This window comes from Setaria viridis, chromosome 9 (assembly GCF_005286985.2).
Source record: "Setaria viridis chromosome 9, Setaria_viridis_v4.0, whole genome shotgun sequence".
NCBI classification, from domain to species: Eukaryota; Viridiplantae; Streptophyta; class Magnoliopsida; order Poales; family Poaceae; genus Setaria; species Setaria viridis.
This window is the reverse complement of record NC_048271.2, coordinates 43992110-44008728: the sequence shown is the minus strand read 5'-3', so window position 1 is coordinate 44008728 and position 16619 is coordinate 43992110. Positions and strand designations below refer to the sequence as shown.

General features: G+C 52.0%; 3 protein-coding genes and 1 long non-coding RNA gene across 4 annotated transcripts; 3 read left to right on the top strand and 1 right to left on the bottom strand.

Moving 5' to 3' along the window:
* The first annotated feature begins 597 nt into the window (after window positions 1–597).
* Window positions 598–3669, top strand: LOC117838526 (zinc finger protein CONSTANS-LIKE 13). Its single transcript, XM_034718578.2, has 4 exons — window positions 598–1556; window positions 1653–1883; window positions 2889–3181; window positions 3301–3669. Exons 1-4 carry the CDS (start codon window positions 942–944, stop codon window positions 3392–3394), a joined length of 1233 nt encoding a protein of 410 aa, XP_034574469.1. The 5' UTR covers window positions 598–941; the 3' UTR covers window positions 3395–3669.
* Window positions 3670–3947: 278 nt separating this feature from the next.
* Window positions 3948–5511, bottom strand: LOC117838525 (divinyl chlorophyllide a 8-vinyl-reductase, chloroplastic). Its single transcript, XM_034718577.2, has one exon. The coding sequence runs from the start codon at window positions 5454–5456 to the stop codon at window positions 4116–4118; it is 1341 nt and encodes a 446-aa protein (XP_034574468.1). The 5' UTR covers window positions 5457–5511; the 3' UTR covers window positions 3948–4115.
* A 3555-nt stretch (window positions 5512–9066) lies between these two features.
* On the top strand, window positions 9067–13539 carry LOC140221261 (uncharacterized). The gene is made up of 2 exons (XR_011896978.1): window positions 9067–10522; window positions 10618–13539. It is a non-coding gene; the product is annotated as an uncharacterized lncRNA (long non-coding RNA).
* An 856-nt stretch (window positions 13540–14395) lies between these two features.
* LOC117838113 (inactive beta-amylase 9) lies at window positions 14396–16555 on the top strand. Its single transcript, XM_034717998.2, has 2 exons — window positions 14396–15268; window positions 15372–16555. Exons 1-2 carry the CDS (start codon window positions 14441–14443, stop codon window positions 16233–16235), a joined length of 1692 nt encoding a protein of 563 aa, XP_034573889.1. The 5' UTR covers window positions 14396–14440; the 3' UTR covers window positions 16236–16555.
* The last annotated feature ends 64 nt before the right edge of the window (window positions 16556–16619 follow it).

Here is a 16619-nt window from a genome sequence, read left to right as displayed (position 1 = left end):
TTTGATCCGGTTCAGCTGTGTGTAAACTCAGCGCGGCCTTACCCTTGGCCAAGGCCCACGGGAATACGGGAATGGAAGGAAAGGGAAGGAAAGGAAGGGAAGGCAAAGCATCACTGCTGACGTCACGCCACCCCCGACACGTCACCGGACTCGCTTCCGCAGGTTCCTGGTCCCGAGCCGTCCCATCCCCACCAACGGCCGCATCTCCCGCCCAGATCTTCTCGCCGGACAGGTGCACCTCCCCCTCTCGGCCTCTCCCCCCGTCCCGTCCCTGTCGAACCATGGCGAAGCTGCTGCTCCGCGCCTTTTGTCCTCGCCTCCCATCCCATCCCTCTCCCTCCCCCCTCCCGGGCAAACGCATTGCAACACCCCCCGTCTCCTCCCCGAAAGCGACCACCCCTCGCCGTCGCTGCCATCGCTCCTCCCCCGACCGGCCAACTGGCGGACTGGCCCCACCCCCCGCGTAGGTTAGGTGCCTCCCCTCGCGGCAAAGACGCCTCACGAGTGGGTCACTCCTCGCCGGTCACGTACACCCGGTGCGGTGACAATGGAACCGACGAGATCACGGGACACCTGTCCAGCGCCGACGGCCCGCAGGGCGCTTCGCGCCTTCGCGGGGAGTCGCCGAGCAGACAAGCAGCAGTGCACAACAGCAGCACAGCCTGCACAGGTCTCCGCTCCGCTCCGCCCCGTCGTCGTCGTCGCCTCGGCGCCTTCACTTTCCCCATCCATCCCTTTCCCGCATTTACAGCGCTCACGGTTCTCGCTCCAGTCCAGTCCTCCTTCTTATCCCCCAAGCAAAGCCGGTCGGGGGAAGCGAAACGGGGCCCGTCTCTACCTGCGGACGGACTGCGTCTCATCCTCTTGCTCTCAGCTCAGTCCCGCGATCCAGTGAGCGGCGGCGCTTGCCGATTGCCGTCGCGAGTCCAGCTACCGGCGGGATGGGTGAGGAAGACCAGAGGAAGCAGGTGGTGGGTTCGGAGCGGGACCAAGAACTGGAGCGGCGGCCAGGGGAGGAGGGGGAAGAGGAGGAGGCCAAGAAAGCCGCGCCCGGCGAGGCGGAGGCCGGCGCCGGCGCCGGCGCGGATGCGGCGAGCTGCGACTACTGCGGCGTCGCGGCGGCGGCGGTCTACTGCCGCGCCGACGCCGCCAGGCTCTGCCTGCCGTGCGACCGCCACGTGCACGGCGCCAACGGGGTCTGCTCCCGCCACGCCCGCGCCCCGCTCTGCGCCGACTGCCGCGCCGCCGCGGCCGTCTTCCGCCACGCCGCCTCCGCCGCCTTCCTCTGCTCCAACTGCGACTTCGGGAGGCACCGGGACGGCGGCGGCGAGCCGGCGCTCCAAGACCGCTGCGCGGTGCAGCCCTACTCGGGTTGCCCCTCGGCGACCGAGCTCGCCGCGCTCCTCGGGGTGCCCCTCTTCGACAAGCCGGCCGCCGAGGACGGTGGCTGGTGGAACATCTGGGAGGAGCCGCAGGTGCTCAGCTTGGAGGATCTGATCGTGCCCACCACTCCCTGCCATGGCTTCCAGCCTCTCCTCACGCCATCATCTCCCAAGGTACTGCCCTCACCGTTACTGAAAGAAATTGGATTTTGTCTAATCCTGCTTATATTTATCTCATCCGAACTCTCGATTGGTTATTCTCTGCACAAGAACCGGAGCATCTGCACGGACGAAAAGATGAACGAGGAGATCCTCCGGCAGCTGGGTGAGCTTGCAGAGTCAGACGGAGGGGTGCAGGCAGCAGCAGGTCATGAGGAGGCAGAGCAAGCTGGAGTTCAGTTCCCTTCTTGGGCACCACCACCACAGTATACCACTGGCCATGGCAATTTTGGAGCAGAGAACAGCCATGAGGTTGCAACCATGCCTACTCCTGGTTACGAGGTTTGATCCGTGGACTAGAATCTCTACTATGAGTTATGAGTGATCACCCCCTGTTTTTTACAAACTACGGATGTAGTCAGGAACTCAGGATACTTCACTGCACTTGTTCACCCACTGGCAAGGCACTGAGCAACAACATCATTCCAAAACATATACCTAGACACATTTGCATTTGAATCGCAGAATCCGTAGATGACATATTCGACATCATATATGCTTAAAACGTGCTCTCCATTAAGTCCTACATATCTCGATGAGGAATATATTCTGAAAGTGCACAAGTGTCATAATTTCAGCGTACATCTCTTATGAGTAATGAAGTCACTGTAGTCAAGAATATATGTGATGACTAATTACCCATGCTATTCACAAACTATGGATGAAGTCAGCAGTTATGTTCTATGAAAAATCCAGTTGTTCACAAAATATGTTATTTCTTCTCAGTGGATAAAAAAATAGTAAACAATTCAATCGAAAACTTATTTCAAGGCAAGTTAGGGTCTGAAGCATTTGCTTTTTGAATGGCAGAAACAATATAATACATATTCTGCATCATATGCACACTTTCCATTGAGTCATAGCTATCTTGAAGAAGGATATATTCTGAAGTTCGTACTGTTAAGAACCTAACACAACTATTGTAGTCAGAAAGAAGCCATTGTAGTTAAGAATCTCGCAAATTTGATTTTGATAGCCAGGATAAAGACTAATGATATATTGGTATGGTTCTGCTGCTCCCTTTTTCTCTTTTCTGGCTATACCATCAAAAGATTCTTTACCGAACCTGATACTGCCACAGCGCCATACCTCGTTCAGGAAGTAGTACTGCTACATGCTGTAGTGTTGGTCATGAAAAAGAAGAGATCATCTAATTCTGTGGTCCAACAGCAAAGAACTCTGGAAAACACAAACTACTTTTGCACTTGTTCTTATTACTCATTGTTTTGCACATAATGCTCGCTTGTTTGGACATCAATTAACAAGTTGGTTTTATCTGGCTTGCAGAATGGAAATTGGAACAACGGCGATTATCATGTCCTAAATGATGCGTGCAAGGTCGAGCTCACATATGATCAGGTTCCTGTCAGCTCAGCTGAAGCGTGCTTGTCTTCATTTGTTCCCATGTCGGAAATCTGCCCCAGCATGAGCAATGGTAGCAGCATGGAGGAGAACCACCAGGGTAATCCTAACCTTGCCACGCCTTTGCAAGCCCCCAAAAGAACCGGCTTTGATGTTGTACCCTGCCCTGACCGGGACTCAGTCATCTCACGCTATAAAGAGAAGAGGAAGACAAGAAGGTGAGATATGGATATGTCATGCCATGCTGATTATTTTCCCTGACGTTTTCTTGGTAGATACCAGTTTGGATTTGTGTATCTTATTATGTACTAACTTTGTTTCTACGGAACTCTTGCAGATTTGACAGGCAGGTTCGGTATGAATCACGCAAAGTTCGTGCTGATGGCAGGCAAAGGATCAAGGGGCGTTTTGCAAAGGCACACCAGACATAAACCTAGCATCTTCCAGCACAAAAAAAAAGGAAACTGATTAGGAGCAAAGATAATATAATACAAAAAATGTGCCAGAATTTTGTTTGCCTTCAGTTCCATAGCTGATAGCTCATATCTTCAAATACAGTTCGAATTATGTATGTATATTGCCGTCATGTGGCTACACTTCTTCGAGGAGAGATCCATCTCCTGTAAATAGTCCTACACCTATGAACTCTGATTTTGTCATACTGGAGATATTATGCACACAGGAATAGCATCGCTATGTTTGTTTTGGTATTGTTATCAAGCAATTTGTACTTCCACAAATGCAAAAGCTTCCTTTCACCGAGGAGCAATGCACAATTTAACATCGCAACAACTCAGAATGAAGAGATGTTAATATGATGATTCAAGAAAAGATCTTAACATGGAATGGTGGAATCTTTTAAGACGAATAATTCATTTCCTGTCGTGTGGATTCCTTTGGACAACGTAACACTGATCGAATTCTGTTTTCAGTGTTTACTGTTTAGAAACCATGGACAAAAACATATACTGTGCGCAGAAAAGATTTAAGGGAGCAAAATTTCTCTTCCTTCAAATTAGACAATGCATTGACTATGGTACAATCAAATAGTAGGCTGTGTTTGCATCATCAGCAAGTCAAAAACCTCACCTCTCTACATTGTCGAACCAGAATTTACAAGCTCCTTCCCCGGAAACCGGCAATGGAGAAGGCCTAGAAGATTGTTTGCTCGCCGAGCTCCTGCCCTGCCATCCCTTCCCGTAACACTCTTTCGAAGAATTGCTCGAGCGTGTCCTTGCCATAGCTCGGCGTCTTCTCGTCGCTGTACTCCCCGGTCTCCGGGTCCAGCAACAGCATGCTCTCCGAGGCATAGTACCTGCCAATCTTGCCGAACTCGGCGGCGTCCTCCAGCCCCGGGAACAGCTTGGCCAATCCATCGAGCACCCAGATGACGGCGTCCATAATCTGGATCGGCACCTTGATGAACTTGGGCTCGCGCCCGACCAGCCGGAACAGCATCTCCCCCTGCTCCAGCGGCGTGAGCGCCTTCCCCGGCCCGCCAATGGGCAGCACCTTGTTGATATTGTCCTCGTCGTAGATGCAGTCGGCGATGAACGCGGCGAGGTCCTCCTCGCTGATGGGCTTGCAGGCGCAGAGCTTGCCGTCGCCGAACATGACGTACGGCTGCCCGTTCTTGACGATGTCGACCTGGCCGCCGAGGCTCTTGAAGAACGCCGTGGGGCGCACGATGCTGTAGGTGAAGGAGGGGTCCCGCGCGGCCTCGGCGGCGAGTTCCTCCTCGAACTTGAGCTTGGCGCGCTGGAACTCGAGGAGCGGCTTCTGGACGCAGATGGCGGAGAGGAGCACGAAGTGGGCGGCCCCCAGCCCGCGCGCGGCCTGGAGCGTGTGCAGCGTGGCGCGGTAGTCGACGCGCCACGAGTCCTGCACGCCGCCGCCACGGCTGGCGAGGCAGCAGACGGCGGCGTGGACGGGCCCGTGCGCGGAGAGGTCCGCGAGCAGGACGTCCGGGTCGGTGACGTCGGAGAAGACGACCTGGGCCGGGGCGAGGTCCGCGACGACGTCCTCGGGGGAGTTGCGGCCGCGGATGCCGCTCCGGGCCCGCGCCACGGCGAGCACGCGGTGGCCCCGGCGGAGGAGCTCCCGGACCACGTAGCGGCCGATGTAGCCCGTGGCGCCCGTGACGAGGACCGTGGTCTCGGAGGCCGGCAGCGCGCGGAAGGGCTGCGCCACCGGGGCCGGCGCAGCCGCGGAGGAGGCGAGGAGCGGGCCCCGGCCGCGGCGGCGAGCGGCGGCGGTGGTGGAGGTTTTGCGGAAGGAGAGTAAGCGGGGAGCGGGGCGGGTGGATGCCGCTGTAGTGCTGCTGCTGGTGGTGGTCGTTGGGAGGCGGGAGGATAGGAGGAGCGCGGCCATGGCTGCGGCCGCGGACGTGTTCGTCGAAATGCTGGAGCCCGGAGCGCGGGCGTGGACGAGGCGGCGGCCGATTGATTGGGAGGAGCCGGGCAGCGTGTGTGGCGGTGGCGGTGTTGGGGACATCCCTGTGGTGTGATTCTGGCCTGGGACACGGCGAGGAGAGCAGGCAAATGGTGGATGGATGGATGGATCACATCACAGATTCACAGATCAGTCCATGATCTTTTCCGACCAGCAGCAGCGCACAGTGCAGAAGAAAAAACAAGCAGGCGAAAACTTGGCAGTGACTGACGCTGGGCTCAAATCCTTACCAGCCCATGGACCGAAAATTCTGCCGTAAAACGCCAGCACAGAACACGGCCTGTCAGGGCCTACTAGTGTCTGGGTGATTGAAATCTTCCCCGACCCATGGCCCATGGGCCTACGATCGCGCCACAAGCCACCACAAAAACCTTGCCCATAGAGCCCAGCGTCTAGAAGCTTAAAGCGGCAAGCCCCACCCCAGAAGAAAGAAACCCTAGCTTCCGCGAACGAACCCGCCGCCGCCGCAGGTTTCTTCCGCGGCTTCGCCTGCGGCCGCTTTCTTCCGATCCTCGTCTGAGAGTTTCTTGTTGTCATTTCGATCCGCTGGGGAGTCGTTCCCTTTTCGTTTCCGTCTCTTGTTTCTCCGTCTAACCATCTTTTGCGCGGTTGGATTTCTTTTGGTTTTCTTCTCCTTGCGTGAAATCCATAAAAGCCTAGCATGATCCGCAAAAGATTGTTGTGCGCCTGTGCTAGTAGTTTCTTGCAAGAACTCATCTGGCTTTGGATCGATCTTTTTCTAGCTTTTTTTTCCGGAAAAAAGGAGGTTTTTGGGTAGGATTTTCGTGCAGGTTACTGATAGAGAGAGTCGATAGGAGTTTGCGTTGCCTACTTGCCGGTGATGACAGCGTATGGCATGAGCCTCGGTAACTATTTTGCGCTTCGGGTAATCTCTTGCCCGGGTTACCGATGGCGAAGATTAATGTGCCAAAATGCTAATCTGAGGCCAAACTTTCTCTCAGCATTTTTCATGAGGAAATCCTTTAGTTACCAAAATAATTCGTTTTGCCTCGTCTGGATTTTTTTTTCCTATATGTTGATCTGAACATCTGAACATAACAAATCTGCAATAGCCGAATTCACCATTTAACATTCATAGTGGCGATCACTGAAGATTGACTGTTAAATTACAAAATTAAATTTGCACATAGCTTTAGCTTTAATCAACACATATTCATTGACCATTCATTCGCATGTGCAGCTGACAAGCCGCAAACCCGACATTTTCCTTTCTCTTTTTAAAATTAAAATTAAATATATTATTTTCCTATTTTAAAAAATTGTATATCTTGTATTGTGCTTAAAATTTGATATATCATCACTGTATTCATGTGTACTCTCTCTGTCTCAAATCGGAGGTTGTTTTGGCATTCCATGAATTTAGAAATATCAAACGGATTTTGATCGCATCAGATTATAATATAAATAGTACTAGTTATTTATAGCTAGCTAGTAGTAGAAGATAAATAAAAAAACTAATATCACTGATGGCTCATTTCTAATGCAACGGTTTTATGATTGTAATGAAGCTGCACAAATGAGTTTTGTTTACCCAACATAAACCTAATATTCGTGTCAACATAAGATAAAACCAATATTTCATTTCTTAACAGAGATACAAGTTCGAGCTTCGACAGTGGTGACCACAACTTGAATGATCTTAATAAGCGGTTGCTAATGGCCCCTCGATCCTGCACAGGTGTATAAACAGTTGCAAATGCGATCATGCACGACTAATAGATGAAATACCTTGGGCGTGCTCGCTCGCATAGCTTTGAGCACAAAACGAGTGAGAGCGAGGAAGAGGGACTGCCTACATATAGATAAATATAATACTGATGGTGTGAGCTCCCATCGGACGCATCGGTTGCCGTCTGATCAACACACTATCAGATGAAAAAACCGAAAAAAATCCTACCACAACATCTCCTCATGTTGCACAGAACATTTCTCGAGCTATGCACCTTTCATCGTGAAATCATTAAAAAAAAAACTCAACTAACTCAATCCCACAGCGGTGAAAAAATTGCATGAAGCATGAATCAATGAATAAAGATTAGTTTCCTCGTGGGTATCCATCACAATGAACTAATTTGTATCTTCGTCCTGTAATTATGTTGCAACATCTTAAAATACCTACTGTAACTTTGGAAAATAGTAGTTGGAACATGTAAATCTGAAAATAGTAGTTGAAACATGTAAATATAGAAAATTGCAAAAACGAAACAAGAGATCATGATAATCGCCAAATCTCTTTTGAGTGCATTAGTTTTCTTTGTCCAACATTAATGGATAACCATTGCAATAACTTTGAAACATTAAAAAATTGTAGTCGCAACATGTTTAAACTAGAAATGCAACAAATCTATGAAACCATCCGAACCATATAAGTCATGAAAAGAAAATGTGATGTTGCATATGCTGCTGTTACTGAATGTTTCACATATAAAATAAAAATGTTGCAACCATGATATTTTTCATTACAGCATCGAAAACGTATAGTCTCAACATCTCAAGTAACCAATTGCAACAAGATCCAAACAAAGCTTGTTGTGGGGATCAATTCATGCCCCACCTCTTGCTGAGAGCTTGAAAAGAGCATAACACATCTTCTTTTCACGCAGATCAACTCCCCTACGAGAGGGATTGAACTTCTCAACACCCGAATCGAAGCCTTACCATGGGGATTGAATTCCTCACTGCCTAGATCAGATACCGTACACATGCATGTAGTTGCTCGCAGCCTAAAATAAACCCATGTTGCAGGGATCGAGCTCGCCAGTGCTCAGATGGATCGAGGCCCTGCGAGCAGATGGAGCAGAGCAGCGTTGGAGGCAGGAAGTGGTGGTGGAGAGAGAGAGCCTGTAAAACCATGGACCATGGTGTGCGGTGTGAGGGGAAGAGAAACAAAGCAGGAATCGAAAGTCTCTGGTGTGAAAGAACGAGAGAGAATAGAGAATCTACAGAGGAAAAATCAAGCAGCATGTACGGGTGAGAGGGATGTAGAGGAGGTGAGGCCACGTGTCTGTCCAAGCACTCTTGATTAATTAAGCTAGCGAGGCATCCGATACTCCACATGATCACAAGTGTGGACGCGTGGACAGGTGGGTCTGCGCGGTAGGCCGTCTGATGGCTCGTGTTTGCGTTGGACGCCCGACCTGAAGCATTACTGATATAATAATAGAAAAGCAAGTGATAGGTGCTTGATGAATGGAAAGAAACACCTTATACGTCTCTCAGCTACTTTGGAATTTCCTAGTTAATTCTTTTAAAGTGACACATCCGCTTCAAAATTACCACGATACAATAAACTTGTGATAAGATAGAAAATTGCTATATTACACGCTCGCTCCGCTTTTTATCCATACCAAGTGTTTCTCGTGATGGTACACTAGGTTATCATATCACATCAAATCTCATTATATAATTTGCTCTGGTGACAACTTCACACTTCACGACGCCCCCCCCCCCCCCCCAAGTGAATCGCCTCCCCTTTTGAGGCTCTCAGGTTGATTCTGAGGTATATCCCTCTATAAATTCTTTTTTTTAAAAAAAGTAAAGCCTCTACATATTCAACGTCACGATTATGATGTTGGAGCTCATGCTAGGATTTATGGAGGTAGAGGCTCTGAACACCTACGAAGGATATGAAGGCCATCCTTGTTCATTCACCAAGAGTGCGACGACAATTTCGCAAGTTTCGCAACTTCTTAATGGGTTAACCTCTGTGGTGGGTTGCAAATGTTTGTTATTTCATACTCTTTCAATCATTATATTTCCCTAATCTTTTAGATGATCTATTTTTTTAAACATAAATGGTAAGAGCTCTGCCTTTCAATTAAGAAGGAAAAGAGAATTTTAAGATACAACAGCTCCTAGACCGTGAACCTGCAATGTAGCCAAGGATTAGCTCTGCCACCCGACAGCCCTTACACCATGATTGCAATTACACTACCTTAGGTGATCACCCGAAAAACCCTTCTATACTCCTCTAGATTTTCTTTAATGCGGGTTGCTACTTGCTGAGCTGTTAAGAACTTTTGATCAAAAATTCTTCGATTTCGTTCCTTCCAAATGTTCCACATGGTGTATATGATCAATCCATTGAAGTGTCGTCTTTTATTATTTGGTATGGATCGAGCCACCTTCTCCCACCATTTACCAATATTATCAAATTGCACCAGGTGAGCAGCTTGAAGAATATTGAAATTCTCCCAAGTTGAGATTTGGTTCCACACCGCTTGAGCATATGGGCAGGTTAGGAAAAGGTGTAAGCCGGTTTCCAATGGCCTGCTGCAGAGAGTACACGAGTTCTGGTGTGGCCATCCTCTGAGTGCTAGGTTGTCTGAGGTAAGGATCTTGTTCTGTATTAGTATCCAAGCAAACAATTTGCATTTGTTCTCAGTATGTGCTTGCCATATTAGTTTGGTTTGATGCTGATTGTATGTCCCAATAAATTGAGCTCGGTAGGCTGATCAAGCAGAGTACTTTCCATCAATTGTCCATTTCTATTTGATTTGGTCCTCCTTCTCAGGTTGTAGATGCACTTGTTGAATCCTGATCCATAGAGAGACAAATTGCTCCACATGTGTGGCGGTTGTTATTTTGCAGTGAAATGTTTTGATCCAGGCGCTATTATTCAATTCTTGCTCGACCATCTTATTTTTTTTTCTTTTGACCAAAGCAAAGAGATAGGGTGCAAGGTTTCGTGGGGCGTCGCCATCAAGCCAGCTATGATGCTAGAACTTCGCCTTCTTTCCATTGCCAATGGAAACAGTAGTGGAGGCGTTGAAGAAAAATCTTCCACTCCATTGCATGGGATGTCTGTACCAGACCATGGCTTATGATCATCAGTCCATTCTTGCCAAAGCCATCGCACGCGCAGAGCTCTGCCGAATTTGTCTAGGTCAGTCACTCCTAGACCGCCCATGTCCTTAGGCTTGCTCACAGTTGGCCAGTTCACCAAGCAGTGACCGCCGTTGGCGTTATCATTGCCTTTCAAAAGGAATGAACGACGAATTTTGTCAATTTGTTTCCTTGCCCAGACTGCTAGCGGGAAGATAGTTAGATGATAAGTCGGCATGGAGGAGAGCACTGATTGAACCAAAGTAAGTCTCCCTGCGCAGTTGAGAAGCCGTCCTTTCCATCTTGGAAGACGATTACCAATCTTTTCAATGAGGGGTTGTACGTGCACTTTTTGCAGGGAGCGAGTGTGAAGCTGCAGACCAAGGTAGCGGCACGGGAAGGTATCGCAGGCACCTAGGAACAGTTCAAGAACATGATCCAGATCAATTTTTCACAGTGAATTGGGTGGATTGAACTTTTTTCCAAGTTTGTGATTAGACCCGTGACTTTGCCAAACATTTGGAGCATGTCCTTTACTGCTTGCAATTCCTCGATTTGGATTTAGGAAGATAGCAGCGTCATCGGCATAAAGAGAAGTACGCAGTTTTGCTTTAGCTAGTGGCAGCGGTGTAAGGATACCGTTCTGAGTTGCGAGATCAAGCATTTTTTGCAGTGGGTCGATGGCGAGAATGAATAGCATGGGTGATAGTGGGTCACCTTGTCGCACACCCCATTTGTGACTGAAACTACGTCCCTGACTACCATTGAGAAGAGCTCTTGAAGTGGCTGTGCCAAAAAGGATAGAAATCCATTCACGCCATCTTGGCCCAAAACCAAGAGCTTGTAGTACTTCCAGCATGTAGCTCCAATTGATTGTGTCAAAGGCCTTTTGTATGTCCAGCTTCATGAAGAGGGCTGGCATTTTCATTTTGTGAAATCTCCTCACCGTGTTTTGGATGTACAGAAAGTTGTCCTGAATGCAGCGGTGTTTGATGAATGCACTCTGGCATTTGGAGGCCAAGGTGTTTAGATGAGAGGAGAGTCTGTTGGCTAACAATTTGGAGAAGATCTTTGCAATGCTATGAATCAAACTTATTGGTCGGTAGTCTCCAACTTTTGCAGCGTCCATCCTTTTGGGAAGGAGAAAAATATTGGCTGAGTTCAGTAGATCAAATCCTTGCGCATTCATGTTGTAGAGTTGATTGAAGGCAGCCGTGAGATCATGCTTGATGATCTCCCAACACTCTTTGAAGAAAAGTCCAGTGAAACCCATCGGCCCCGGTGCTTTGTCCCCCGGCATGGATTGAATGGTGTCCTTGATCTCATCTTGCGAAAAGGTTGCCTCCAGTGAAGATAGGTCATGTGGTTGATAGCCGAGGGCCTCCCAGTGAAAGGTGGCCGGCCTGACTGTAGTGGTGCCAAGGTGCTTAAGGAAGTGCTCAGTAATGATTTTCTTGTTATCATCATGTGAGAAAGCTATGCCGTCATCAGTTTGCAGGCAATGGATGTAATTTTTCCTCGACCTTGAATTAGCACGCAGCTGGAAGAATTTCATGTTAGCATCTCCAAACTGAATGTAAGTGAGGCGTTAGCGTTGCCGAATTCTGGCTTTCTCAATGAGGGCCAGACCAATGGATCGCACTTTGAGCCATTTCAGTAGATCGAGTTCATCTTGTGTGAGGGTTCGTTCTTCTTGGGCAGTCTCTAATCGAAGGATGATCTCCTTAACAATTGCAAGCTGAAGTCTAGTATCACCAATTTTGGATTTCTTCCAATTTCTGATGCCCTTGATGGTACGTGCCAATTTGATGTGAAGGCGTTTAAGGGGCTGTATTGAATTCACTGGCTTATTCCAAGCAGTTTGGACAGCCTCAAAGAAACCTTCCATTCGAACCTAGAAATTTTCAAATTGAAAGCGGTTGTTCGGCTCCCGACTTAGCTCACCCTGAAGTAGCAGTGGTGTGTGATCAGACATTAGCGATGGCAAGGAGTGGAGGTAGCAGGTTGGGAAAAGGAGCTCCCAATTCGGGGTGCAAAAGACCCTATCAATTCGTGTTAGATTTGGGTTGTTTTGGCCGTTGCTCCAAGTGAACCGGCGACCATTTAGTCGGATTTCTTTTAGATGAGATCATCAATGGTTTCCTTAAAGGATCCCATTAGGCGTCGATTGAGGTTTGTGTTGTTTTTATCCGCAGCTTGGTAGATAAGACTGAAATCTCCAATAACTAGCCATCTATCATGCCCAGGGGCTGCAAGGTCCTTCAATTCTTGGAGGAACAGAAGCTTGTCCTCATCTGTTTGAGGTCCATAAACCACCGTAATCCACCACTCCATGTAGTCAGCTTTCATGGTGATCATGGCTGTAACCGTGTTACAGGTGAGGCTCACGTTTGAGAGGGTGAAGTAATCTTCAGAGACAGCAAGCAGAATTCCATCTCTTGTTTGCAGTGCCGGAAGAACTGCATAGTTGTTCAGAAATTTTGTGCCCAAGGTTCGCAGTACTACTGCCCGATCGATGGCCGCTAATTTAGTTTCTTGTAAACAGACCACTGAGCATCCAGTATCTCGCACCAGATCAAACACATAATCACGCCGAGCACCATCATTTAGCCCCCTGACGTTCCAATTGAGAATGTTGCAGTTATGCTGTGACATTTGTAACCATATAGAACCCAGGAGGAGAAGGCAATAGATTAAACTCATTTCTTAAGGTGCTGATGACACAGACATACATGAAGTTGTGGACTGTAGAACCTCGCTTTGCATACTGAAGGCCTCTGGCTGCAAGCAAGACATCAAACCAACAGAAGATGGAGGAAGCGGCGGCGACGACCCGGCGGTAGGACGATCTAAAGTAGATGGCCGTGCAGAAACTCGTTAGCTGTAGGGCCCTGGCTGCTGGGGTGGGGATTGGAGCTGGATCTCGGAAGTGGGGGCCGGGTTTTGGGTCGGGATGACGCTGGGGAGGGAGACCGGGCATGGATCTGCATAATCTGGGAGCTTGGATGGGAAGCACGCCGGCAAGGAGTGGGGGGATTCAGTGGTGACGGCGGTCTTGGGCTCCGCCGCCGTGGGGGCGACGCAAGAGACGGGGGAAGACGAGGCCATGAGTCAACGACTGTTGTTATGAACTCTTTTTTAGAGGATCTAATCTTTACTATCGTCCTTTTACAAACTTATCAGGAGTTCTTGGTCTTAGTCACTCAAATTTAATTATATGTGTGTTAGGATAATAGGTTATGATCTGCTACCAGCTGAAGCAATTCGTTGTGCCTCTTAATCATGTTCTGTTCTCCGTTTCAAGCAGAGCAACTGCACCATCAAGTTTGAACCAAAACCAGATACATCTTCGTGATCGTGGAAGAGCCGAAGAGGAACCCGTAATGAAGCCAAACGCCGATGGAGGTGTTGTCCTACCTTGCGATTGCGATCGCCCCAACGCCCGCACAAACCCAGCCGTGCCGGCCACTGCCTTGTGCCAGCCATACCGCCTCTTCACATCGGTTGGTGGATCGATGACCAGACACTGGTGGCCACAATCACACCAACTGACTACCTCCCATGGTACGGCGCCGGAAGCGATGGCCCAAAACACGCGCTGCGGTTCGCCGCCGCCCACAGGCCACAGTGCCAAACCGCCACAGCCACGACGTTCCACGCCGCCGCGTCAGCGAGACAGCGACACGCCCCCCTGCCCCCTCGCTCACCCCCTTCCCTTCCCACACGCCAACCAGCCTCCGCCACGGCGGGCCCCGCACGGCAGCCACCGCCACCGCCACCGCCACCGCCCAGAGCCCCGATCCACCGGCCGTCCCCGGCGCCTGCGTGGCGCCTCCGCATTCCTACGTGCCATCTTATCCACAAGTTCACCCGCTGGGCCGAAATGACGGAAACACCCTCGCACCGTCCCCACGCGCCGAGGACAAGCGCCGGATCCACCTGGGCCCACTCGTCTTTTCGGAGGACAGGCCCACCCGTCACCGGGCGATCAAACTGAGCGGCGCGGGAAGGTAGAACGGATAGGCCCCACCGGCCAGTGAGAGGATAAACGCGAGCGGCGCAGGAAAATCTGGCGCGCGCGATAAACCCGAGCAGCACCTGACCCTTGCATTATTGCGGCCGCGGCTCCCCTGCCACGTGGCGCCGGCCTTTTCTGTCCCCATAAATACGCGCGCGAAAAAATGGAGGTGAAAATTCACCAGTACTACTACCACCGAGCAAACACACACCAAGCAAAGCATCCGAGGAAAGTGCAAAGCGCAGCGTCCCCATCAGCTGACGTGGTGAGCAGCAGCGGCAGGCAACCCATGGAGGCAGTGCTGATGCAGCTGGCGGCGGCGGCGCAGGCGAGGTGGGGGTGCGTCGGGGAGGCGGCGATGGCGGGCGCCGGCCAGCAGTCGGCCGGCGTCGTCCGGCTCGGCGCGGCGCGGCGTGCCGCCGGTGGGGCCGTCCGGGCCAGCAGGCTGGGCCCCGTGCGGGCGCACGTCTCCGCCGAGCGGAGCATGGAGGCTGCCGGCGAGGGGTTGGTGGTGGAGGAGGAGGACGCGGTGAGGCTGTTCGTGGGCCTCCCCGCGGACGTGGTGGTCTCGGACGGCCGTGGGGTGTGCCGCCCGAGGGCCGTCTCGGCGGCGCTGCGCGCGCTCAAGCTGCTCGGCGTCGACGGCGTGGAGCTGCCGGTGTCGTGGGCCGCGGTGCAGCCCGGGCCCGGGGGCTGGTTCGAGTGGGCCGGGTACCGGGCCATCGCCGCCATGGTCTGCGACGCGGGGCTCGACCTCCGCGTCTCGCTCCGCACCGACGGCGACGCGCTCCCTGAGTGGGTGGCCGACGCCGCGGCCGCCGACCCCGACGTCCTCTTCACCGACCGGTCCGGGCACCGCCGCGAGGGGTGCCTCTCCTTCGCCGTCGACGAGCTCCCGGTGCTCCTCGGCAAGTCGCCGCTCGAGGCCTACGAGGCCTTCTTCCGCAGCTTCGCCGACGAGTTCAACGACCTCTTGGGGTCAACCATTACGGTAAGAGAAATCCAAGAACAGAACGCATTTCGTCTTCTTTCCAATTTTCGCCGAACTGCAGAGTAAAAGGCTCCTCTTTAACAAGCTTTCTTGGTTCGTGTAGGATGTGACCGTGAGCCTGGGTCCCAACGGCGAGCTCCGGTACCCGTCGTACCCGCCGGGGAACAACGGCTCCGCCGACGGCTACTCCGGCGTGGGCGAGTTCCAGTGCTACGACATGTACATGCTGGCGCGGCTGAAGCGTCACGCCGAGTCGTCCGGGCAGCCGCTGTGGGGCCTGTCAGGCCCCCACGACGGGCCGCGGTACGACGAGTCGCCGGAGTCGTCTGCCTTCTTCCGGGAGCCGGGGGGCTCGTGGAACACCGCGTACGGGGAGTTCTTCCTGTCCTGGTACGCCGGGGAGCTCCTGGCGCACGGCGACCGCGTCCTGGCCGCGGCGTCGAGGGCGTTCGCCGGCAAGCCCGTCGAGCTGTCCGCCAAGGTGCCGCTCCTGTGCGGGTCGCGCCCGGCGGCGGAGGTCACCGCGGGGCTCCACGGCGGGTACGTCCCCGTCGCCAAGATGTTCGCGCGGCACGGGTGCACGGTGATCGCGTGCGGCGTGGATGCGCGGCTCGACGCCCGGGCGGAGGAGCACCTGGCGCGGGTCAAGGCCGCCTGCGCGGAGCGCGGGGCGCGCCTCGCCGCGGAGAGCGCGCCGCTCGCCGTGGCGCGCGACGGCGCGGGCGCCATGGGCGTCTGGCTGTCCGCGGGCCGCACCCGGCCGCGCCAGTTCACGTACCAGCGGATGGGCGCCGACTTCTTCTCGCCGGGCCACTGGCCGCTGTTCGTGCAGTTCGTGCGCGCGCTGGAGTGCCCCGAGGAGGCCCACGAGGACGACCTGCCGGGCGGCATTGCCGGCGGCGAGCGGCTCACCGTGCCGTCGGCCTCCGCCGTGCAGGGCGACGCCAGGGCCGTGCAGACCGTGTGAATCGACACGGCATTATCGCGTCTTCTATATGTACATATGCAGTATAGGGTATAGCACTGCTGCAATAATAGCATTATTAGTATAGCATGATCCATTCAGTAGGATTAAGCACTAAACTTTCGCTGCGATATGAGATGAGTTGATCGTTGTATCAGCGGGAACCATGAGCGGGAGTGGACCGCTATATTGTACTACTCCCATCTGTGCATCTTTTAGTCGTGTCTAAAATGGTGTATCTTTTCGAAGGCTACTAAATTGTATTTCATGATCGTGATGATAGTGATGAATTGTTGTTGGCTTGTTGCCTTCAGAAGTTTGTATACTGTGATGTTACCTCGAGAACCAAGATGAGATATTTGTGCTCCAATGATTTCGCCATGCCAT

Bases quoted from the DNA above. Each gene is read 5' to 3' on its own strand.
- LOC117838526 (XM_034718578.2), top strand. From the start codon at position 942: ATGGGTGAGGAAGACCAGAGGAAGCAGGTGGTGGGTTCGGAGCGGGAC. The intron at 1,884-2,888 runs GTTTGATCCGTG...TCTGGCTTGCAG, and splicing joins TGCCTACTCCTGGTTACGAG to AATGGAAATTGGAACAACGG. The intron at 3,182-3,300 runs GTGAGATATGGA...GAACTCTTGCAG, and splicing joins GAGAAGAGGAAGACAAGAAG to ATTTGACAGGCAGGTTCGGT.
- LOC117838525 (XM_034718577.2), bottom strand. From the start codon at position 5,456: ATGTCCCCAACACCGCCACCGCCACACACGCTGCCCGGCTCCTCCCAA.
- LOC117838113 (XM_034717998.2), top strand. From the start codon at position 14,441: ATGGAGGTGAAAATTCACCAGTACTACTACCACCGAGCAAACACACAC. The intron at 15,269-15,371 runs GTAAGAGAAATC...TGGTTCGTGTAG, and splicing joins TCTTGGGGTCAACCATTACG to GATGTGACCGTGAGCCTGGG.